The sequence below is a fragment of the Podarcis gaigeae genome, assembly GCF_964106915.1.
Source record: "Podarcis gaigeae genome assembly, chromosome: 9".
In the NCBI taxonomy this organism is placed as follows: Eukaryota; Metazoa; Chordata; class Lepidosauria; order Squamata; family Lacertidae; genus Podarcis; species Podarcis gaigeae.
Window position 1 is genome coordinate 51,972,172 of NC_139685.1, and position 25,307 is coordinate 51,997,478.

Sequence of the window (25,307 nt, forward strand, 5' to 3'; positions counted from 1 at the left end):
GCTTCAGGTTACATACGCTTCAGGTTACAGACTCCGCTAACCCAGAAATAGTACCTCGGGTTAAGAACTTTGCTTCAGGATGAGAACAGAAATCGTGCTCCTGCGGCGCAGTGGCAGCAGGAGGCCCCATTAGCTAAAGTGGTCTTCAGGTTAAGAACATTTTCAGGTTAAGAACAGACCTCCGGAATGAATTAAGTACTTAACCCGAGGTACCACTGTATATCCGTTAGTCATTGCTTAGATTAAGCTGAATTTGCATGAATAGGTTTCCCTATCCCCACATTTCTCCAAGAATGACCGGCCGGCCAGAGAATCACCATTTGGTGGAATTATGTACCAAGCTGCTGAGGCGAAGACATCAGAGTCTGGATCTGGTCTGCAGAACTCATGTCTATTTCTGTGTGCAAAGAAGCTTAAATCTGTTTACAGTTTCAAAGTTCTATGTATATTTCAGCTATTTCTAAACTCCTATTCTAACACGGAGAGCCCAGGACTTTGTTGAAATACATACACTGTGTTTGTTAATTGTGTAAACCTCGGCCTGCCCCGCTCACCCCTGTAGGCTTGAAGAAATTCTCTCGAGTTGCATGTGTCATTTATTAATTGCCTATCTTTAGGAAACTAGAGGCTGAATACATATCAGACATTTAAAGCAAGTTTCCCCCCACCCACCCAAGAATTCAGGGAACTGTAGCATGCAAAGGGTGTTGGGAAGTGCAGCTGTTACTGGTAAACTACAGTTCCCAAGCTTCTTTGGAGCCATGGACAGGATGTGCTGTAAATGTTATTTAAATGCCCAGTGTGTGCACAGTGTTTATCATGGACCAGGCTTATTAGTGCAAGGCAAATACTTGGCATTTACTTGGAGTTGCACCAGTTCAAATGAGTTCAGGATCTGTTCTAGCTGGCTATAGAAAATAATTTCCTTTCGTGGTCCAGCCAATCAAGGATGTTAACATTCCTTTAAACTAAAATAATGCTGAAGGTTATCACCCAAGAGAGTCCTCAGCATGTGCCTGTTTCTTTCCATTTTTCACAATCCCACATATAACAAGTCTAGGGTCCTGCAGCTGGATCCAAAGAATAAAGGAGCCCGCATATGGTTCACATGCTTTCCATAGTAAAAGAGAAACCTGCAGGGCTAATAAGGAGCAGCTGAATGGTCTTTTTAGGCTATATTAACACAGTCCTTTTTTTACTGTTTCCTCACAGCTCTTTAAGAACCACAAGCTTCCCTTTCATGGCAGGAAGCTGTTTACACAGGGCGAAAGTGTTCTCCTTTTGGATTCTTCAGCGCCTGCGATACCATTGAAATGGATTCAGCTTTCTGTGGTTCAAAGCTAATAAAAATAAAAAGGCCAGTGTTGTGAGCCAACACCTGCATGTCAGCTGTGCACCTGTGGACTGGTGTCAGAGCATATTGGGAAGCTTAGAGAGTTTACTCACATTCTCAGTGTGAGCTGTGTGCTTAATACTGAAATCTCTTCGCTCTGGAATCCTTACACAAGGGCCGGTGGTGACTGGACAATAATAGACAAAATAGCATGCATTGAAGAGTTCAATAAACAACCCTCCTTAAAGCATGCTGTAGCATTTGTGGCGCGGGCAGGGACAATTAATGTGGCAAAGAGCCTGGGCTATTAGGTTTGGACCTGGAAAAAAACAGATGCAAATCTCTCCTTACTGGTGGACAGCCAATATGCTGTCTCTCAGCCTAACTTACCTCATAGGATTCCTGTGAGGCACTTATAGCTCAATCCTGTACATGTATTCACATAGAGTTCAATAGGGCTTATTCCCCAGAAAGTGGGTACAGTGGTACCTCAGGTTAAGTACTTAATTCGTTCCAGAGGTCTGTACTTAACCTGAAAATGTTCTTAACCTGAAGCACCACTTTAGCTAATGGGGCCTCCTGCTGCTGCCATGCTGCCGGAGCACAATTTCTGTCCTCATCCTGAAGCAAAGTTCTTAACCTGAAGCACTATTTCTGGGTTAGCGGAGTCTGTAACCTGAAGCATATGTAACCCGAGGTACCACTGTATAGGATTTCATCCTAAAACACTGCTCTGAGGTGGTGTAGATAAGGGCAGGAGAAGAATGAACCAAGGACCATGACTAAGACTGTTTCACTATCCCTCTTGATTTATCTTCTGCACCAAGTCAGGCAGAAATGCAGCAGGTGCAGCCACTAGTTGGATTTCAGCTTCTTGCGAAACTGCTTAGAGACACAGAACCGGGGGCGAAAGGCAAGCATATTTTTGGTGGAGTTGTTGAGACAGCCACTTACACGTTGAACTTGTTGAGAAGAATTGATTCCATTAGCGTGCAGACCTCCACCAAGAAAGAACTTAGTATGCGACGTCATCCTCCTGGGGGATTGCCGAGCTGCCTAAAAGCAGGACTATTTACGAAAGCCATGGTTGCAGTAGATGTTGGTGAGAGCCGGTGATTTGCTTGCCTTGGGGGATGATCCAGAGAAAATGGATGGAACTCTGCCAGTGTAAGGGGGAGCTGTGAGGCACTTAGCTAGGAATTTATAGTAACAGGAGTTTTGTGGGTGGCTATGGGGTGTTCTTTTCAGTGAAGCTGCCATGTTATCTGTTCCTTGTGGTATCTGTTGTATGCAGATAAAAAAGAACTTGACTCAGGGCGATCTGGACTGTCTGTTCTTTGAGGTATGATATTCTAAAATAGGGACACTTCCGTTAAATTAAAAGATGCCTTGGGAATTGGAGAGCAGCTGTGTGATGGTATAAGATGTCTAAAATGATGGCAGCCTTTGTATGTCGATTTTGTGAGTGTGTTTGGCTATAGTGTGGGGTGGGTGAGGGGTTTGCATTATTATTGCCCAGACTTTTGTTTTGTTTTGTTTTGGAAGACTTCTTTAAAGTGTGGGACTTGTATGATGATGCCAAGAGTAGTTTACCATTAACTTTAAAAGAGCAAAGTTGGATTTTATGCAGTGCGCCTGACAATACAACCTTTATTTAAAACAAGCATTTTGAAACCATGCTTGCTAATGGCTAACTTTGCAGCACAATGATCCCATTTGTGTTGCCAGTAGCTTGGAGAGCTTGGTGTGAGAGTGAGTGAAGAAGCCTATAAATCACCATCTAATCCACTGAGATATTGAAAGTGTTTTTCCACCCAGTTTTGCAACTTGGCTATTAGAACTTTGGTGCTTAGTGGGTGAGCACACTTTTCCATATGTTGAGGTCTGCATTAATAGCCAAAGACATCATTTCCTGTTTCGTATCCCTTCCAAACAGCGGTGGTCACAAATAATTCTATTTCTGGTGGACTCCAGGCAGCAGCCCCTTGCTACTAATGTGCTAAAGCTGCTAAACTGAATTACATCCTTCTTTATCTTGTACATCTTTGGTTTCCGGAGGGTGCAAAAAGCTCATGAGAGCCAACAAATAAACAAATAAAACTTTCCTCTCTCCTACTGGGATGTGGTTAGAAGATCTGAGTTGCTGGGGTGGGAATTCCAGATATTGAGAGCCTCCAGACAGGCCTCAGTGGGAAGTGAAAGCTTGCTCAAGGTTCTGGGTTACTCTCAAACCTTTTTTTCTTTATATAAACGAAACACTTTAAAACCAAGCTCCCCCGTATTGTTCTCATTGGCAAGATGGTGCCATGACATAAGTTACTTTAAACCTGCTACTTGGTCATTCCAGAATGGTAGCAGACAATGTATTTCCATATAATATGTCATGGTGTATTGTTTCTATCTCTATCTATTCCCCCCTCTCTTCCTAATACAGATTTGCCTTATATTTTCTCTATCTTCATGTTAGTATGGTATATCTACACTAAAATTAATTCAAAATATTCATTAAAACTGCAAAACTGCACATGCTTAGAATATTGGGGAGAAAACAACCGAGGTCAACAAACCTTTTTTTTATATTGCTCTAACCCACTATGAATATTAATGGAGGAGAGAGAAAAGTTTGTTTTGCATCTTGCAACTGAAGTAGTACAGACAACCTCTAAGGGGTGGGGTTGGGAAGTATGAGCATAAGTTGAAGAGTAATTGTTTATTACTTGTCCAGTAATGTTGTTTGGAATGATGAGTTTAACTCTGTTCCAGTTTGTAGTGCCCTCTTGGGGTATGCATGGAAGATTTGCCTGAAGGATTTTGGTTAGGCTTAAATGTCGGTTCGATTCATCTACTTAATTAAGGAATGTGTTCCTAGGTTCATTTCCCACATTCTGGTCTTGTTCTTACTCATGGTGGTATTATTTGGTCAGTTTTAAGAGAGAATAAAAAAATCTTTTTATTGTGTGATGATGCTCCATCAGCCTAAATTATGCATGTTTAGATTTTTCTCACTTTTCACAACTCCAGAATCCATTTCTCCAGGACAAGAAAGCATAGATTCTATATATCTGCAGATAACTATCTGGAACTGGTGCTATATTTTACCTGCATTTCTTACCTGTCTTTCAATCTGGTGCGCCCAATACTGCACCCCCATCGTACCAGTGTCCCAATCTGGGAAGGTAGCAAAATTAGAAGAGGAGAGGAGATGAGGGAAGGGAAGGGAAGGGAAGAGAAGAGAAGAGAAGAGAAAGCTCTTATCCCAAACCTCCACTGCCTTGTTGCTATACTCCTTTGTAAGAAAAGCTTTGGGAGTAAACCCTATGGAAAAATCAGTACCCATTGCCTTTCTTTGGGAGAAGAAAGGGCTGAGGAGTAAACCCTACACAAATCTGGAGTGGAGTCCCTAAGGCGGTTGGGTGGTGCCTTGTACATCTATTTCCGGCAACTCCTGCAGCCAAGCTGGTGCCAAATATATTGATCTGCTTTCCTTTGGACCACACCAGCAAGGCCAAGGGGGCGGGTGTCTTGTATGGGCAGCCCAGGACCTCCATCCACACTGTCCAGGCTTGCACCCCAGAGAGGCCACTTTGGTGCTGCTAATGCAGCAAAAACAACATGGGAGTCAGCAGTTGTGAGTTACCGGTCTCTGCATCCACAGCAGGCGCTGTGATTCTACAGCGGTTTGACTTCACCCCCAGAGGCGCACTCCATTGTCTTTCGAGACAGATGGATGCCGCCAGCAACAACAGATATCCCTTCCTCCTCACCACCACCCTTCCTCTTCAGAAATTGTTTTCTTCTGTGCCAAACTTTGAAAGGAGGTTGAAAGAGGCAGGAAAATAAGTGAGGTGGGATTGGGCTAATGGTTGCAGAGCTATTTCCCTTTGGAAGAAAGCACTTCAGATTCTGCGTGCAGATAAACCTTTCGAAAAAAGCATCTTGCTATTTTCATTTGCTTTGGACGACAAGTGAAACATCAAAAGTTGCTCATCTGACTCAATTACCTCTCTGCAGGAGGTCCCAAGAAGATCAGATATAAGTGTATTAATGGAGCACTCCCTTTGAAACTTTCCATTAATGCTCATGGAATTGTAGCTGTTAACATCAGGAAGCTCTGAAATCCAGCAGAGCTATTATATGTACACAAAAAGCAGCTAGGCATTTCGAGTCACTTGAAATTAAACAGTTACTTAGAAACTCCAAAGACAACACACACAGAGAGAAAAAGCATGTTTTCTCCATCTGAACTAAATGAACTTAAGGAGCTTTGAACATGAACTCCTCTTTTCACCATCTGAATCAAGGAGAATACGCTACGTATGTCACTGGCAAGCTGTAGGCAAGCCCTTAACTTGTGAGGATGTGGTATGCAAAAAGAATAGCATTGCTTTTATTGTAAATTCTGCCTCTTTGTGTCTTATTTTATTTATTCTATATTTTATCATATCATATTGTGTCTATTATTAGTCTATTATTATCATTATATATTCTGTTAGAACTTTGTATTAATTTTATGTAAAGTGCCTTACATAATTTTGTTTAAAGGTTTGATATAAATAAATAATCACATTTAAAACCACGTTCTGGGGAATCTGAGGCTTGGAGGAGGCACAATGCTTAATAACCTGCCAATGCCTGTTGCGCAGCCCCGCCCCACTCCCAAAGATTGCCTACAAGCTGGAAAAGATCCTTCCATCTACATAGTAGTGTTGTGCATCCTGAACAGAATGTGGCCGATTCAACATTTAACCAGAACAAGTTCAGATGCAGGGCAGGTTCAGATGCAGGGCATCACTGAAGATACAGAGATGAGCAGAAAAGTAAATTCTTTATTCAGGAAAACAGCATACAAGCAGAGAGGTCTCAGGCAGAACCAGCCCCTATAATGGAGCATCTATCCCCACCTTCTCTGCTTCATCAGCTGAGTCTGAGCTGCTTTCCACACCTGGCTCCTCTTGCTCACTTAAGCCTGTTGCTTCTTCAACTTCCAACCATTCCTCCCCTCCCATCCCCCTCTGATCTGTCCTCAGTGTCTCACCACCACTCCTCTGGCTCTCAGGCTTACCTAGGGGGGATCCCAGGCTGGTGCCTCCCACCACTCCTCCTCATCCAGCCAGTTCTTGACATCAGGCAGCCCCTGGTTCACTGGGGTGTGGCCCACCTGGAGTGATCCGGGGCTGTCAAAAAGGGGCTGTCACTTGGTAGGGGCAGGAGCAGAAAACAGTGAAGGCTGAGATTCCTGCCTTCCTTGTTTCCTCCTCTACCACCCTCATCTCATTGCCATTGACTGTTGTCAAAGTGGTACATAGAAAACTTTTTCGAACACGTGGTTGTTGTAACGTCAAAAGCATCAGTTTGTCCCAACAGTAGGAACTGACGGAAATATTGAGCGTTGGATTTGGAGAACTAAAATACATTTTGGGGTCTTCTTGCCATCTGTTTTGTCAAAGTTTCTGACATGGAGAAATCACAGTACCAATCAAGTTGAGATGTTAAATACACGTTTTCATTTAAAACATACATTTAAAAAGAAGAAGAAGTTACTACATAGCAGCTACTTGATATCTAATGTTCACTTCTACATGGCTTGCAGTCAACACCCTATGGAATTAACTAATATTTCTATATTTTATTTTCATCAGGTGGTTGGTGTGGCACAAGCAATCAACAAGAAGTCTGGTGGTGGAGGAATATTCACTGAGCAAGATGAGAAGGTATAAATGATTAGCTTCTCCCCACTTTCCATGACAGCAAAGCTACTTCAAGTGCCTCCACCATCTGAGGTGGGGCAGGCAGCTTCTAGGGAAAGGGCCAGCTAGGTGGTAGCAGCCTGGCTGTGGAGTGCTTCTCCCAGGGAAGCTCACCTGGAGCCTGCTTTAGTGTCATTTAAGCACCATGCTGAAAAGAGTTGGCTTTGGAAAATTCTGCTGGCTGTTAGTACAACCTGGGTTCTTTTGACTTACCTGCTGTCGGACTAAGTGGCTCCTAGTTTAGTCTGAATTTTGTAATTTGATTGTCTTTTTATTTTTGCACATTTCTTTGCTATTAAGGATGAAAAGCAGGACATAAAGGGTTTTTTAAAAAAACAGTTTTGTTGTAATATTAATATTCTGTAAGCTACTTGGAAACTTGTTAGAAAGCGGAGAATCACCTAATGAAACAATAAATAAATAGAGTAACATGAACTAATTAATATTTCTTTCAATGACCATGTGAACAGCACAAAAGTAAACCACTTTTCTACTGACAACAGTGTGGGAGTAAATTAATGCAGTTTGGAAGCATTCAGACATTTGGAAATTATATTCAAAAGAAGTACACCACTCATATATATTCTAATGTGAGTGGTCTATACATTAAAACAAAATAAATAAGCATTCTGTGTAACAGAGCTTAGAAATTCAGCAATTTCATTCAAATATAGACTCATAGAAGTTGTTGGTATACACAGATAATTTAATTTCCTCTCTGTTTACATGAGTTTATTCTGGATTGTTTAGTCTGCTTGAACATAGTACTAGAGCCTCAGAGTATTGGGATTCATCCAATGAAGACAAAAGTCAGTGTTTCTTCACATGCTGCATAGTTAAAACTCTAGAATACGCTTCCCCAAAATGTAGTGATGGCCGTCAGCCCAGATAATGTTAAAGGGGGATAAGACAAATTCATGAAGGATAAAGGCTGTCAGTAGCTTTATTATACATCCCGGATCAGAGGCAGCATGCCTCTGAAAACCCATTGCTTGGAAACAACAGCAGGAGTACAGGCGGCGACCATTTTGCACATGTCCAATTGATGCGCGACCGCCGCCACGTAGGTCCTTTTGGAGCGGGAAGAGAGCTGAATGGGAGTGTAACGAGCAAATTATGTCCACTCCACTGATGTGCATGGCGCAAGGAACAGAACTCCCCCCAAAATGGCTGCTTCCTGTTATGCTATTGCTCTCATGTCCTGCTTGTGGGCTTCCCAGAAGCATCTGGTTGGTTGGTCAGTGTGAGGAAACAAGATGCTAAGCTAGATAGGCCTTCTTCTAATCCAGGAGTAGTCAACTTTTTTATACCTACCTAATGCATCCTTCTTGATGGTAAAATTTCCTTGTTCCGTAGAACCCCGCACCACCCATCTAGAATCCTGAAATGCGCACTAGTGAGCACTAGGGACCAGGTTGACAACCCCTGCTCTAATCCATCAGGGCTCTTTTTATGTTCTTAATAGAAATCACTCATTTATGAGCTTCTTATTCTTCTTATTTATTGAATTTGTATTCATTTGTAAATCTCAGGGCAGTTTCTATGATGAACTATGATTGTACCATCATTATATCTATTCACTGTTAAATCCTCCAATACTTCCCCAATCCAACTCCCCCAGATGCAGTTGGACTACAACTTCCATCATCCCAAGTGCTGGCTGGAGCTGTTGGAAGTTGTAGTCCATAATATTGAGAGAGGACCAGTTTGGGAAAAGTTGCTGTATGCTACTAGCTGACAAACTAGTCATCCCCTCCCATCTTTGGAAGAACTGTACGGTTCCCGCTGTCTTAGGAAAGCAAACAATATCCTGCAGGATGCATCTCACCTGGGACACAGTCTGTTTGTACTACTGCCTTCTGGCAGGAGATACAGAAACATCAAGTCAAGGACAAATAGACTGAAAAATAGTTTCTATCCAAGAGCTGTGGCCTTCTTAAATGCAGTAACTCGATAGTGTGACCTGGGAGTTTGATGGGTGTGGGTGTGGGTGTGGCTGGAATGTGGTTTGTTTGGTTGTTGTTGTTGTTTTGCTTTTGTTGTTTTTAAGGGATGGCATCCAATTTCGTTGCACTTGTGCAATGTTGCACTTGTGTAATGACAATAAAGAATCTATCTATCTATCTATCTAAACATTGGCAATAGCAGGATAAGAATTCATTCATCCTGTCTAAATGGAATGTGTGATGAACATCTGCAGGACATCAGAAGTAATATATTTCCTAAGCAAAAATGGCTCACAAGTTTGCTATGTAAGCAAAATTTGATTCCTACTTTTAAAACACATAATTTATTGTATGATAGGTGGCTATACCATGTGTTCAGTATTTAAGGCTGACGTAACTTTTGGTGTGTGTGGTTCCCCAGAACTACTTATTATGGAATACTTTCATCATGAGAAAATAGAGATAAATATTGCATGGGTTGTGCTCAAGAATGCACTTATTCATGAATAAATACCTTGATGTCACTGATACTTCTTAAGTAAGCTGCGGTTAGAAGCAAGACACATGTTTCCAAAACAAATGCAGAACTCCTGGCAACTGCTGACTAGCAGAACAATTTTATGTATAATTGTCAAAAAATCTGAGACACTCTTTGATAGCATCTGTAGATTGTTTTTATTATTGCTCAGGGAAGGAGACTCTTTATTTTATTTGCTTTGGACCAAGTTGATGAGGGTCTCTGTAAGACATTGTGCACTTAATATTGCAAATAAGACATTCCATTGTCCAACTCTGGTTTTGTGTTTGCAAGAATTGACCACAAATCTTTACCACTGGGGATATGGTCACAGGTAGAATTGGGTATTTTCGGACAGTATATAAACAACACTCATTGCTACTAAAGCAGGTTTCTTGGGAACAGAAAATAACAACTCTTCATGCCATATCCAAGTAATTGGAGTGCTGTTAGTAACAAGAAAACACAAGAGCATTTCAAAATGTAAATAACTGTTTGGGGAATCTGATATATAGGCCTGTACATGTTGTCCCTTCTTTGGGATTGTTGGCAGATACTGAAGACAAATGGCAAAGAGCAGAGAAGTAATCTCACACTGGTTAGGATTGCCAATGTGTTTTATGCAAATGTTAAGAGTCAATATAAACCAATAGAGAGGAAAGCACCTAGAGCAAGCGAGACAATTTTCTGTCCAATTTGAAACCTCCCCTCTCTGCTTTTGTGTTAGTAGGATTTAGCCCAATCTGGTCCTTATCTGTACTGTATTGTACTTTTACAGTGATTAGTTGACTATCTCCCAGCCATCTCAATACTCAGTCTGCCAATTCAATTAACTTAGTATTACCTGGTTTTTAGGATTTTGCTGCATACCTGGCTTTTTGTGGAATTGTTCTTCACAATGCTCAGCTGTATGAGACATCCCTGCTGGAAAACAGACGCAACCAGGTGAGCCTAAAAAGTCACTATCCCATCTATCTATCTATCATCTATCTATCTATCTATCTATCTATCTATCTATCTATCTATCTATCTATATCTATCTATCATCTATCTATCTATATCTATCATCTATCTATCTATCTATCTATCTATCTATCTATCTATCATCTATCTAATCTATCTATCTATCATCTATCATCTATCTATATCGATCATCTATCTATCTATCATCTGTCTGTCTATCTATCTATCAATCATCTATCTATCATCTATCTATATCTATCTATCTATCTATCTATCTATCTATCTATCTATCTATATCTATATCTATCTATCTATCTATATCTATCTATCTATCATCTATCATCTCTTGCATAATGTATGGCTTGGAGTTGTGGGCAGAATCAGTGTGGGAGCCTGTCCATGTGGCCTTCATTTGGCTCGCATAGTCGTGGGCTTTCCAAAGCCTCTATTTGCTTTATATCCCATCTTTTCTTCCATAGAGCACAGGGTGGCATACATGGGTCTCCAGCTCCCCATTCAATCCCCACAACAACCCTGTGTGTTAGGTTGTGCTGAAAGGTGGTGACTGGCCTAAGGTGAACTTCATGGCTTCATGGAGATTTGATCCCTGGTCTCCCAGGTCCTTTTCTGACACTGACCACTCTACCAAACTGGCTCCCTGCTACTTCAGATAGCTGGAGACATTAGGATTGAACCTGGGATTTTGTGCATGCAGAGCATGTTCTCCCCCCACTGAGCCACAGGCCTTATATGAACATGTAGATTGTACCTAGCATACAAATACCTCGATGGGCAGTGGTGAGATGTAACTAAAGAAATAGAGAGTTGAGAGGTTTCAAATGCTTGGAGGGAAAGTAGAAAAGAAAGGAAGGTCAATTCAGAGCATCTGCCCCCCCCCCAATTTTCCTGACGTTGGAGTGAGTTGGAGCCTGAACAAGCCCTGATCCTGCGTCTTCTGTAAACTCACTCAGACTCTGAGGCTCCTCCACATGTATTAATAGGGTGTTTACTGTATCTGGTGAATCAGAGTTGGTCTCTCTCAGTATGTTTCTAAGGGTGTGTCCTCTAGCCATGTGCTTTGTTGGAGGGTTATTTATATTCCACCACTGTTTACGGAGGGAAGTATCTAGACCCACCTCTGGCAGTGTGGAAAAAAAATCAGTATGAATAAAATAGGCAGACAGTGCTCCTAAGCTTGCCAGTGGGATGGGATTTCAAAATTGCTTGGAAAAGGGGTGTAAACATCTCAGCCCAGCTCCATAATGCGGCACTGCATGGTTGATGTTTTTTTCAAACAGGGTCCTAGTTTGCCAAATTGAGAATTCCACTCCACATACACACCCACCCACTGCAAAGCTTACAGTGGGGCATTGTGGGAGAAATCAAGGTTGTGTTGACACGATGAGCCAAAACATCCAAAGACGCGCGTCCCCACTGGGTTAAGAATGTACCCAACCCAAAATTTCTATTGCAGAAGATGGATGAATGATGTCTCTGTCTTGAGTAGACAGGAAGTAGAAAGCATGGGTAAGCCAAGTAGCTAATTTGAAAACTTTTTAATGTTAAATATTTGTCGGTTTAACCAAAGGATATCCCCAAAAGAAAAGGCAGGGAAAACTGTAAAAGATCTAGGTAAAAAAAAAAGAAATCTGTGGGATGAAACATTTCCTCAGTTACGCACCATTATTAATTATGTGGTTCTGTTATGTCTTGGGTTCTGCTATGATTGTCTTCCAACAAGGTTCCTGATAAGGGGTTTTGTGTGAATGAAAAATGCTTATGATTCTTTGATTTAAAAAGATATAAAAATAGATGATCGGCATCATGTGTTGTTTGGTCCTGAGACTTTCATCTCCATTAAAAAAAGGGTTGGGGGGGATCTCACTTCATAGTTATTAAATTTGTGTCTGCCTTGCTTTCCATCAAAAATTTGCCAACATTAATATATCTTTCTTTTCTTTTCCCTTGTAGGTTCTCCTCGATCTTGCCAGCTTAATATTTGAAGAGCAGCAATCTTTAGAAGTGATTTTGAAGAAGATAGCTGCCACCATAATCACCTTTATGCAGGTGCAGAAGTGCACCATTTTCATAGTGGACGAAGACAGCTCGGTAAGAACAGAACCTGACTGCTTTTCGAGGAAAGAAGATTCTTAGGCATCCCTTAGATGCCTTAGAGCCAGCACTCAGCACTGGAAGCCCATCTTTTGCAATTGCGTTCAATGACCATATGCATACAAGGAACAACAATGGACTAGATCCCTGGATTGCAGCCACTGAAAGAGCAGAGTGCAGTGGTTGTTATGCACCCTGCACTGACATCCTGCCTTGCATTTTTAATTTTTTTAATCTGTCTCCCATGTTTTCATAGTGACTGAGAACAAAAATAACAACAATAGCACACATACAATAAATCGATAAAACATAAAATCAGCACAACACATTTAAAGAAGGAACAGATTAAAAGGCCTGCGAACATAAAAAGGGTGTTTGCTTAATGCTGAAATGGCATCAAGGGTGCAGGCACCTGAGGAGAGCATTCCATGGTTTGGGTGCCACCTAGCTCATCTCACCTGGTGAGGACACCTGGAGAAGGGACTCAGAAGTTGCTCTTTGGGTGTAGAAAAGAGCATATGGTCCCAGATTACAACCCATGAAGAAATTTAAAGCAGTCACATAAGAAAATAGCTATATTATCTTCAGTATTTGAGACAGTATGCCTCTGAATATCAGTTGCTGGAACCATCTGCATGTTGCCTTCCCATGGACATCTGGTTGGCCACTGTGAGAACAGAATGCTGGACTAGATGAGCCTTTGGTCTGATCCAGCTGGGCTTTTATGTTCTTATGCCTAGTAACACGGTACCATGAGACAGAAGCAACTTGCTGCTGTCCTTGAATAAATTACTTAATTGAGTGCTATGAAATACAGATAATTCCATTTATACATACTAACTAAGCTGAAACTGTTCTCATTTTTAGGATCCATTTTCCAGCGTCTTTCACATGGAATCTGAGGAATTAGAAAATTCAAGTGAGACCCACAAAAGGTAAAAATGGATCTCAAATTACCATTGCCTCAGACATATGGGCAAGACAGAAAATGCAGTGCTTTCTGCTTTCATATTGCCAGAAACATTATCTGCACAAAGCCGCAGATATGAAATAATGTACAAGAATACACCTCTTGTGCATTCCGCTAATTTCAGAGGAGCTTGTGCAGAAGACATCCCCTGAGAGTTGCACTCCTCTTTGCTCAGAAATTCAGCACTTACCAGTCAGAACGGCTGTACATGTTCAGTATACTTTTCTTTTTAAAAGCTCCTTGGTTGCTTTACAAAAGGGGTTGGAAATTAGTGGCTCCATTCTACTTCTGGTGGGTGCATAGACAAAGTCCACAATGAGGAGAGTGGGATAGAGGAGATATGAAAGAGGCTACTTGCCTTCATGAGTGAGCAAGAGGAGAAGGGATCCTATCAAGATGAAGATGATTCATCATTTTGTTGGCTTATCTTCCCCTCTTAGTGCTGCAGTGTATTTGCCATGCAAGTTCCCACCATTGGTTGCATGATATAGTCCTAAACTAGATGCAGAGATGGTGAATTGCAAACAACAGGTAGAAGGGATTTCCTGCAGCAGTCACTCCCAAAAGAGTTATTTAGAGCAGGGTTGGCTAACCTGTGGCCCTCTAGAAGTTGTTGGACTACAACGCGCATCATTCCTGACTACTGACCATGCTGGCTGGGGCAAACATGAATTGGAGTTCAACAACATTTAGAGGGCTTTAAGTTACTCATCCAGCCCTGGTGAAAGCTCATGCTGATGCTGCTGGTGCCCAGACTGTGCTTGGACTAATGGGGATTGTCTGTGTGCCACATCTGAGGGTCAGGTGGGTCAAATCTACACACTGAGTGTCCTCATAATGTCAGCCTGGAAGCAATAAAACAGGCATGTACAACAGGTAGATCATGGGGGTGTCCCAGGTAGATCATGACATGAAGTTTAATGATGGCCTTTGGCCAAACCTGCCCCCCCCAAAAAAACGCTCAACAACTTCTGTAAACTGCCCCCCAAAAAAGTTCAACCCTCCTCTAAAAAAAGCTCAACAGCTTCTGGCAATGACAGTGGGTAGATCACAGCCGGTCTTTTTATACTGTGAGTAGATCACAGTCTCTTGGGAGTTGGACATGCCTGCAATACAAGAAACAACAGACCTATGGAAAGACACGCCAAACATTTTGAAAGTTTAATTCAACTCAGCCTTTATTAAAAGCTTTTATCCAACCCATGTGGTCAAAATGTTGACCTATTTTCACTACTGAAATTGATTTAATTCTGCTGATGTTCCTGGGACTTGGGCTGCTATTCCAAGCATCCTTCCCTTGGCAATTTCCTTCAAAATCAATGGGCCTGTCACTTAATTCTGTAGATTAGAACGAAGATGCGTGCCAGCTAGATTGAGTAGTATGTGACATAGAAATTTATCTTACAGAGAGGGTTACAGACCACAGCTTTCTAGAAGGGCACAATATCCAAGTCATCACATTTGCCTAATAAAATACATGCAGAGCTCTTAACTAGGAATCTTGGCACAGAGTCTTTGCAGATGCTGCACTAAACAAGGTGGTCCAAGCGGAAAACAGCCCCTAATGCCAGGCTTTTGAAGAACAAGGCATAGTCTCTGGCAAGTTTGTTCGGAGATGTTTTGAAATTGTTTGTAAACATGTTTTCAAATGTATCTCCTTAACCACAAAAGATCCCCAAAAGCTTCACTTCTAGAGCACATGGAGCTCTTTCCACTCACCCACTGTACAGCATTATGCATGGCTCTTCAGATTGCATGAATTTAAAACAGAAGGTGATCGGGTCAATGCAAAAGTCTTCTGAGTATGTACAGAAAAAGACTGAGTCTTCAGCAAAGAGAGTGGCAACAGTGGGAGGGGAGGGAATATAATATAATTACTACTTGGGAAAGATTTATTTTGTGTCTGATTGGAAGAAGGAAATGTTATATCACAGTACAGCAAATGCAATGCAAGACATGTGCATTCAGCTCTGAAAAGCATCTTTTAACATGAACTTTCAAAAGTGTTGAGAACATTCATAAGGGTTCCATCTGCTCTGTGTTATTTGTGAAGCAAATTTGTTTTTGTTTTACAAACATGCCAAAATTCCAAGTGCAAATGATTAAATATGATTTTAGAAACACCTCTCTCTTCTTGCATGCTTTTCATTCTTCAACATTAGTTCCCTTATATTTTCTTTCGTTTGATACACATTATGTTTGATGTTTTTCTATTTTTTTTAAAAAACTGTAGCACCTCATTATCTTTCTGTTGTTTTCCTTTGAACATCCTTCATTGATTGCTCAAGACCTGCCATCCACTGTCCATGCTGCAACTCTTCTTTTTCTTTTGAAACATGGACTGCATGGGTAATCTCTTTTTGATATTGCTGCTAGCATAGAGCAGCCTTCCCTAAAGTAGTTTTTGACTCCAGCTTCCAGCAGCCCCAATTAGCATGGCCAGTAGTCAAAGATGACAGAAGCTGTAGTTCAGAAACACCTTGAGGGCAGACATCTTGTGGAAGTCTAGGGACGTATTAGAGAAGTAAATGGTGAATGGTTGTAATAGCTGAATGGATGTAATGATAGCCCCGGAATAGTTTAGAGAAGCAGATATATGGAGAGCTCCAGTTGCTACTTTCCGGAAACAAATGAAGACATTTTTGTTCCAACACATTTTTCCAGCTGGATAAATGGGTCTTTGCCAGGAGTATCTATTTTGTATTGTTTTAGTTTTGCTTCAAACATATCAGTTGGTGTGGTGGTTTTTTTGGCTGTTTTTATTGTACATCACCTTGAGATGATTATGTAGATGTTGATCAGTAACTGAATAATGACAATGAGGAGGGTGGTGCAGAGAAATTACTCTGTTTCTTCTTGCTCCAACAGAAACTATGATACAAACCAGATTAATTATATGTATGCTCAATACGTGAAGAATACCATGGAGCCTCTTAACATTTCAGATATTCGCCAAGACAAAAGATTTCCTTGGACAGTAAGTAAATGTAAATCTAGATTTTGACCTTACCAATGGAAAATGCAGGGCTTTTTGTGCATGCAGTTCAATTACGGGAGATCTTGTGCGATGCCCCTCTAGGGTCATTCTTGCATTAAATAGTTTCAAGAGGCATAATCACATTAGCCCTCAACACCTGCTTCAGTCCCCACTCTGCAGATGTCTACGTCTTTCATGGGACCATACCTGTCTAGCCTGATGGCAATTGCTCTCTGTCTGGCCCATTTTCTACCATTTTGTACCTGGTCCAGGAAAGCAAAGTTCTGATATGATTTCAGTTACAAAGACTACTGCTCACTGATGAGTTCAGGACAGATCACTTATGCACTGATTTGCTGTGTGGTGGATCATGGACTAGACTTTTTGATAGCTATCCTTTGAATTGTTTTAATGGATTGTTGTTTTTCAATAGATTGGCATTCTGTGTTTTTGCCTTACAATTAATTGTTTATTGCATTGCTCTGATTAGTACTGTGTTGTGGATTTGTTGTTTTTGCTGTCCCCCCTATTACTGTTACATTTTAACAGTTTTCAGGTAAACTGCCTCAAACATTTTATGTGGAATGTCAGGATATGAGAGAACCAATGTGGTTAGGGTGTGGGATCAGTACCTGGGAAGGTAAAGGTTAAGGGGCCCCTGACCATTAGGTCCAGTCGTGACCCACTCTGGGGTTGCGGCACTCATCTCACTTTGCTGGCTGAAGGAGCCGACATACAGCTTCAGGGTCATGTGGCCAGCATGACTAAGCCGCTTCTGGCAAACCAGAGCAGTGCACGGAAACACTGTTTACCTTCCCACCATAGCAGTACCTATTTATCTACTTGCACTTTGACATGCTTTCGAACTACTAGGTGGGCAAGAGCTGGGACTGAGCAATGGGAGCTCATTCCGTCATGGGGATTCGAGTCCTAGGTTCTGTGGTTTAACCCACAGCACCACCCGCGTCCCAAGTACCTGGGAAACCCAGGTTCAAATCCCCACTCCCCTTTGTAAGTCACTGGGTGACCTTGGACCAATCACTATCTCTCAACTTAATGCAGCTCATCGATAAAATGGTGGTGGAAAGAACCACATGCATCACCATGAATAGCATGAGAATGCTAGAATATAAATGTAGGGAATAGACAGATGTAATTAACACTGGCAACTATAGACTAGTTTTGGTTTATCTTCTGGTTCCTCCCCTTTTACTTTTACTGGGCTCTACAAATCTTTACTACTGTTGGTCTCCCAATACTGAGAGAGGCCCTACCCTTGCCAGTTAGCCATTTGAATATCTAGGGCTCTGTGTTTTGATTTTAATTTTTTTAAAAAAGCATTAGCAATTTTCTACTTAGAATCTATTTGTGTAGATTATGCTGTTTAAAAAACCAACAGTATGTTACCTTGTGAAGGGGATAATTATAGGCCAGGTTTCCACCAGCTCCAGATGTTTTGGATTAAATACCCCTTCATCCCTGACCACTTACTCTGCTGGCTGGGCATGGTGCATGTTATAGTCCAAAACCTCCATTTGGACACCATTCTGGAGATGACTATTTTAGGGTCTGCTGCTGTTTTTAAAGTTAGTTGTGAAATTGGTAAGTATTCTCATACTGTTCTTCTGAAAATTGTAATGTTGTGAATATTTGGGCATAAAGGTATCTATTATATAACTACAGTTTATTACTGCAGAGAAAGCCTGACAACAGCTGTCAAAAGTGCAAACGTGTTTGAGTACTAAATCATGGAGGAAATCTCAATGAAAATTTCACAGTTGTGTTGATTTAGAATGTTGCTACTACTGTAATTTCCCCAACCAAAATCTGAGAGAAGTACGATTCGGCATGTTCATAAATTATCATGCTTGTACAGTTTTATATATTACATGATTAATCTATAACATTGGTGTTGACTGATAAAGTCAGTAAGGTTTGTTTCTTTTATTAACAGAATGAAAATGCAGATAGTAAAAACCAGAATATAGAAAGTTTGCTATGCACGCCAATTAAAAACGGAAAGAAGAATAAAGTAATAGGTACAATTTATTTTTTGTGTTTCATTTCATCCACTCGGCATGATGTTTTGTGAGACTCGTGGTTCATCAGGAGATAAAATATCCTCTTGGAAGGCAATGATAGTTAACTTTCTAAGATGGATGCTAAATTCTTCTTTGCCCCTAAATTGTCCCTAAATTCACTTATACTTTATAAAATGAATGCATGTCATGGTAGAATATTTGTACCTTGACCTGGAACACTTGTTCTTGGAAATAAGTTCTATTATATTATTCAATGCACTTTACTCCCAGATAAGACGCTTTGCATGAGAGTGTTTGTGGCAACGCATGTGTTTCCATGATTTCTGTAAGATAGCAAAACGAGAAAGCACCGGGTTGTATCTTCTGGCCTTGTTTGCAAAGCTCTTCCTTTTTCAAATTGCAGTAAGTATTTCCTAAAAGGGATTTGGCCTTTAATATATTTGGACGGACCTTCCACTGCATCATGGAAAAGTTTTGGAAAACATTCTATTTAGAGAACGTTTCTTGAAAATATATAGTGAAGCATTCCTACTGTAATTCTCACACTCCATTACTCACAGAAGTTTTAAATGTCATTGGTTGGAGCCATATGGGGAAGGGATCTTGTGTTTAAGGAAGTGCTGTTTTATGCTTCATGTTGCATGAGGAAAATGAAGCAAACCCAGAGATATATAATTCCACTTGCTCAAGAGCTTACATTACCTTCAGCATAAGACAAACTACTACTGTATATCGTGCTTTTTATTTATTTACTTATTTTATTGTATTTATATCTTACGCGTCATCAAATTCATGACCCAAGGGCTGGTAACATAAGATTCTCAATAAAATTGCAGCCATCAAAAAACAGCTTAATTAAAATTACCTCACACCTGTTGTTAAAATACAGCAGCAGACAACACGAAGGTATACCAAGTTCCACTTCTTGCAGATCCACACGGAACTGGTATTTCTAACTTGTCAAAAGATAGACAATATTGGTGACAGGCAGAGTTCCACAATCAAGGTGCCACCGCATAGACAGTCCTTTCTCAAGTTCCTGCATAATGAGCTTGCATAAGAAGAAGGGCCTCTCCTACAGATCTCAGTGTGCAGGCAGGGTGATATATGAAGAGGCACTCCTTCAGATATCTGGGTCCTCAGTCATTGAGGGCTTTATAGGTCAAGAGCAACACATTGAATTTGACAAGGTAGCATGTAATAAGCAGCCAGTGCAAACTCTTCAGAATTGGTGTCATATGTGCTCACCCCATACCACCTCCTGGCAATGTAATTCTATACGAGCTGCAGCTTATGGGCTGTGTTCAAACGTGGCCCCACAAAGAGACCACTGTGATGAGGTTATCACAGTCTAGAAATGGACAAAGTTGGTTTTGTGTGGTTATCAGTGATGATCTGGGCAGTTGGGGGTCACACTTGAATCTTAAAAGCTTCCTAAAAGTGGAGAGTTAAATTAGGAATTATTCAGTGACTTGTGCTGGATCATTATATAATGACCTGACGTTAGTTTCCTTCAGTTTCAACTGCACCCTTATCTGTATAGGGAAAGCCTACCTTTCATCGTCTATGCTTTGGTAACCTCTAGATTACTACAACATGTTATGTGTGGAGCTGCCTCTGAAGACGATTCAGGAACTTCAGCTGGTTCAGGGTCTAGGTTGCTCACTGGTGCAACATGGTTTGAGGATAGAACACCAATTCTGGCCCAACTAGTCTGCAACCAGGGCCCAATTCAAAGTGTGGGTGTTGACCTATGAAGCCTTAAATGGCTCAGCCTTCATTACATATCTTCAGTTGTTGGGGGGGGATCTTTTCTTCTGTGATGCTCTGATGAAGGGTGGTGTGTATGTGTGTGTGTGTGTAAGCAAGCAAGCAAGCAAGCAAGCAAGCTGTTTGAATGGTTGAATTCCTTGTGAGGCTGAATCTACAGCAGAGATCAAAAACCTACAGTCACCCAGAAGTTGCTTGCCTACAACTCCCATAATCTCTTATCATTGACCATATTGGCTGGGGGCTGATGGCAGTTGGAGTCAAACAGCTTCTGGATGGCCAAAGCTTCCCCAGCTGTGATCAACATTTCCCTGCATCGGTCATCAGCACAGATTCTTGTAGAATCTCCCAGCTAGGCTGCTCTTTGGGCAAACAAAGGGGTCATATCTGAAGCATTATTAAGAAACAAAGCCTTGAGACCTACTCAAATGCAGCATGTGGTCTGAGGACTCATGAACCCCCTATGTTGTCTTTGTAGTTAATTTGATAAACAATCTGGTCCTTTTTCTCGTAAGAAAGGGCAAGCTCTGTCTGTGTACCAGTAACCTGACATTCATCACAGTTCTCTTGGCATGCTTACAAAAATCTAATTAGTTTGTAAAGGACAAGTTGTCTTTAGGGATTACATCAAACTCAAGGACTATTAATAATAGAAGTTAAGAGGAAAATTGAGATGAAAACTTGGGAAGGATAGAAAGGAATACATGTGGTTCCAGGGATGAGGAAGAACATGCCCTGTCACCTTGCTACCACCAGTGCCAGTTCCCCATGAGACCAGAATCCATTCCTTCAGTCCCCAGTGGGTTTTGTTGACTGTGCTGCACTTCTGTGAAAAACCTGGATCTAAATCTGCATTAATGGAATGCAAAATCTGAGTTCAGAATATGTAAGGACTGGTGGATGAAGGGTAGGACACACAGGCTCAGATCACACGATCAAATCTGGCTTCATAAAGCCAGGATATTGATTAGCTTCAGACACTTTCACACAGCCCCTTTGTCCATTATGTGGGGAAACAAAAAAAGAAGGCACAGTAAATCACAGTTTCCCTTTTTGCACAAGCCGGAAACCACGGTTAATGGCTTCCATAAGCCAAGATTTGGAACTTTACAACATTTCAAACTTGACTTCGGAGTGCTGGCTTGCTCATAGTTCCTGGTTCTCATGTAATGAGAGGCTGTGGTTAACTGCAGCTTTCTCATTTGTTTCCCTTCTTATGTGAAAGGAGCTGTGAAACAGGAGCTGTGTGGGGGTGGATAAAGTTCATGTGTCGCCTGATTATATGGATGCAACCATATTTTCTGGGTTAATAATAGTAATAATAATAATGTTGAAACACTGGAGTAGAAAGTTAAAATTGCCAGACCTCTGTTTCTATGGATAAATAAAGCTTGTTAGTTTTCCTTTCTATCAATTGAAGTATGCACATATATATAAAGATTAGTTAACATTTCCTTTTTCTAAATGATCTAGGAGTCTGTCAACTTGCAAATAAGATGGAAGAAAATTCAGGCAAAATAAAGGCTTTCAACAGAAATGACGAGCAGTTTCTGGAAGCTTTTGTCATCTTCTGCGGCTTGGGTATCCAGAACACACAGATGTATGAAACTGTGGAAAGAGCTATGGCAAAGCAGATGGTGACATTAGAGGTGAGGCTCAATCAAGGCAGCCTTTATGTAACTCACAGCTGCTTCTTTACTCAAACTCCCTTGCCGAGTTTAAGGCAAGCCAAACTTGGCTCAGTACTCAGCGCAGGGTCGCTCTTCTTTTCATTTACTGTTTGCTTCTGCATTTCCACGTGCTTGCATGACACGTGGCAGATTATTGCATATTAAGTGCTAACCTGGAATTTAGCAGTGGACACAAACATAGCCTTCGCTGAACATATTGCACGCTGGTAACTGACGCTGATGGTTTATCATATTGCATAGAAAAAGGACATGGCTATGGGCACTAGGACGTCCTCTTCTTTTCTGCGGTTTTCTTTGATGACTTTGGCTGAGCCCTTCAAACAAACCAATAGCTGGAGCAACAGCAAGATTACTGTAGGCTTCCTCTAACTTCATCAAACCATATCAAATATGAACGTCATCTAGTCCTAGCCTTTGAATTGGTTACTGTTAGTTTTAATTGCCGTGGTATGAAAGGAGAGCCCAGTAGCAGATCCAGGTTCACAGTTATCTTCTTCCAAAGTAACCTAGGAAGTCAGATGTTGTAGACTTTGGATCCACTTGCATCCACAGAGCAAACAGAGTCTCTGCAATATTTCTAAAATGCAGATTCTGCCATCAATTCAGTTCTGAAGGGAAAGCTCTCATGCAAATCTTTGTTTAGGTGCACAGCTTGCATTAACTTGTAGCAGCGCTCTCTTGATTAAAGTGCTTCGTTCAAATTAGTCTGGACAGCTATGTATGTTGTGCATTACGAACCCAGGTAACATAACCTTTTAAGGGAGAAAGAAAGATTCTTATGGATAAATTGCTATAGGCTGAGGTTATAATTCTAATTGCACATGAGTTAAACGTGAGTCCAAAGTAAACACTAAGGTTCTTCTCTCCTTCCCTCACACTCCTGAATAATAAGTTTGAATTTGTTCATTAAATGAAAAATATTTTCTCCTAGGCTGACAAAACTTCTGCCAAGATTTTCCTGAAACAAAATTTCTTTTATGCCTGTGTTACAAATCCGTTGGCGGGGGAGCGGATTTATTATGACAACCTTGTCGAGTTTATAATTATAGCCATGTTGTAAGCTATTTGTCTTTCATATAGGGGCAGGGAAGCTTTTCAAATCCCCCCCCCTTTTATAAAAGAAAATAGTTCTTTGCTCACTTAAGGCCAACAACGTGATATATTTTTTCCATGCCTTGCTGCCCTCAGGAGTCCTACATGCTGGGCAGAACTGGTAAACTGCTCATACCAGTCTCCATCCTGCATGGATGTGCCAGGAAACAAAGTACAAAAGCTATTTATGTTAAAGTTCAGAAGGGATGAATCCTAACCCCCTGATCTGTACTCCTAGAAATGGATATGGATTGGGCAGAGGTGTTCCTCAGCCTAGCTCTGCTGGTAGGCAACTCTGCTGCCATGGAAGCATTCTCCATAAATTCTGGCACTTGGGCAGCTACTGCACTAGGCTGCATACTGTGGTAGCTAGTGGTAGGCAGCAAAAGACAGTGGATTCTGGCAATGGATTCAGTGGCTCCTCTCCTGTGCTGGTCATCCTGGATCCAGGTGGATTAGTGCTGCCTGGTGCTCAGAGGCCAGAACTTCCTTTGCTTTTTAACTGGTGGTGTTCCCAAATATGCCTGCGAGCATCTCTGCCACCATGAAAGCCATCTACCAAAAAGCACTGGCACTTGGGCAGCTACTGCAGTAGCAGGCATACGATAGCCAGCGTAAGCCCCTGAATGAAGAGGAAGAGTAGGACTGGCAATGGATCCACTGGATCCTAAGCTATCTGCATGAAAGTTACTAGGGGAGCAATCCCAACCCCTTGATTTACACTCCTGGAGGAGGGTTAGGGTTGAGCAGAGCCTCTGTTTGGCTCTGGTGGCAGGCAATTCTGCTGCCCTGCATCTGCCGGAAGCACTGGCAATTGGGACAGCTACTGCAGTAGTTGGCGTACTGCGTAGCATAAGCCCCCCAAACAGGGGGAAGAGGAGAACAGGCAAGGGATTCAGTAGATCCTAAGCCCACATACTGCCAGCTGAGAGTCCCAGTTCTCTCTGCTGTACCAGCCTGGAGTTGCTGCAGCAAACAAAGGAGAGAAAAACTGCCTCCCTCTGGCCCTTCCGTCTTGGCCAGTGCAAACAGTAGGGTTTCACATGCGGAATTAGCTCTGCCGCTCTGTTCAATCCTTCTGCTGCAGACCAGGAGGCAGGTTTCTTCTGCCTAGCAATGTTGAGAGTTAGCAATAGAAATTTTGGAAATTTGGCTGCGTAATTAGTGGAGGCCGAAAATACAACCATTTCCCAATTCCTGCTAATAGTGAAGCATTATTTAAATTTTCAGACTGCTTTAACTTGCTTTAAAATCCTGCTTATGAAGGAACCTAATTGGTAGAAATGTCATGCTAAATCATAGATGAGGCAAGCAATGGAAGGGAGGGAGAATTTGTGCTGGGGAGCAGAAGGATGGTACGTTCCCAAAGCTGGCTCTCAGACCTCCAATCATGGTTTGCTGGGTTCCAGCAGATATCTGCACTGCAGTAATCCTCTGCAATAATTCAGAGGCCCTCAGGAATGTGTACACAGTAGCCCATTACTTTGCTTTTATTGGTAAATCACTAATGGAAATCGCAAATCACTATATTAACGCTGTCAGTTTAGCTATTGCTGGGAGATTTTGCAGAGCATTCTGGATGCCAGAGGAAAGAGTGCTTTGAGAATTTAAATAGCTAATTTATTAGTATTAGTATAGATTTTTGCTTGCTTTTTATTAGTGTGTGTGTGCATTTGTTGTTGTTTGGTCATTTAGTCGTGTCTGACTCTTCGTGACCCCATGGACCAGAGCACGCCAGGCACTCCTGTCTTCTACTGCCTTTGTCCATAGAGTTTTCTTGGCAGGGATACTGGAGTGGCTTGCCGGTTCCTGCTCCAGGTGTATGTGTGCATATGTACCTATATAGAGAGCATTTTATATGTGCTTCATTTCTTTTCCCTATAGGTCCTTTCTTATCATGCTTCAGCTGCTGAAGAAGAAACGAGGGAACTTCAGGTAACAGCGGTAATGTCATTTTCCCTTCTATTATATATGTGGTGATGATCTGGGGATTGCAAAGGCTGGTAGAACTTCAGGATTCAGAATCATGAAGGCTATTAGAAAACAGAAATGTGTCATTTTCTACCACATTGGCCTATAGCATGAGATACGCAGATCTTCTAGAGGAATGGTAAAAGAGAAAGCTAGGATTAAGCTCCAGTTCTGCT

The 25,307-nt window shown here is 41.6% G+C and overlaps 1 protein-coding gene across 12 annotated transcripts in view; it reads left to right on the forward strand.

Annotated features, from left to right (window-relative positions):
- The window catches only part of PDE5A (phosphodiesterase 5A), a 119,202-nt gene that overhangs the window by 72,232 nt on the left and 21,663 nt on the right, over positions 1-25,307 (forward strand). For 8 of the 12 annotated variants that reach the window (XM_083756462.1, XM_083756456.1, XM_083756454.1 and 5 more), the window contains 8 exons: positions 6,973-7,044; positions 10,399-10,488; positions 12,478-12,615; positions 13,486-13,553; positions 16,457-16,565; positions 18,520-18,604; positions 21,851-22,026; positions 25,045-25,104. In XM_083756462.1, coding sequence (XP_083612588.1) covers positions 6,973-7,044; positions 10,399-10,488; positions 12,478-12,615; positions 13,486-13,553; positions 16,457-16,565; positions 18,520-18,604; positions 21,851-22,026; positions 25,045-25,104 — 798 coding nt within the window. The remainder of the gene's footprint in view (positions 1-6,972; positions 7,045-10,398; positions 10,489-12,477; positions 12,616-13,485; positions 13,554-16,456; positions 16,566-18,519; positions 18,605-21,850; positions 22,027-25,044; positions 25,105-25,307) is intronic. The other 4 variants (XM_083756455.1, XM_083756458.1, XM_083756457.1 and 1 more) reach the window with 1 other exon arrangement.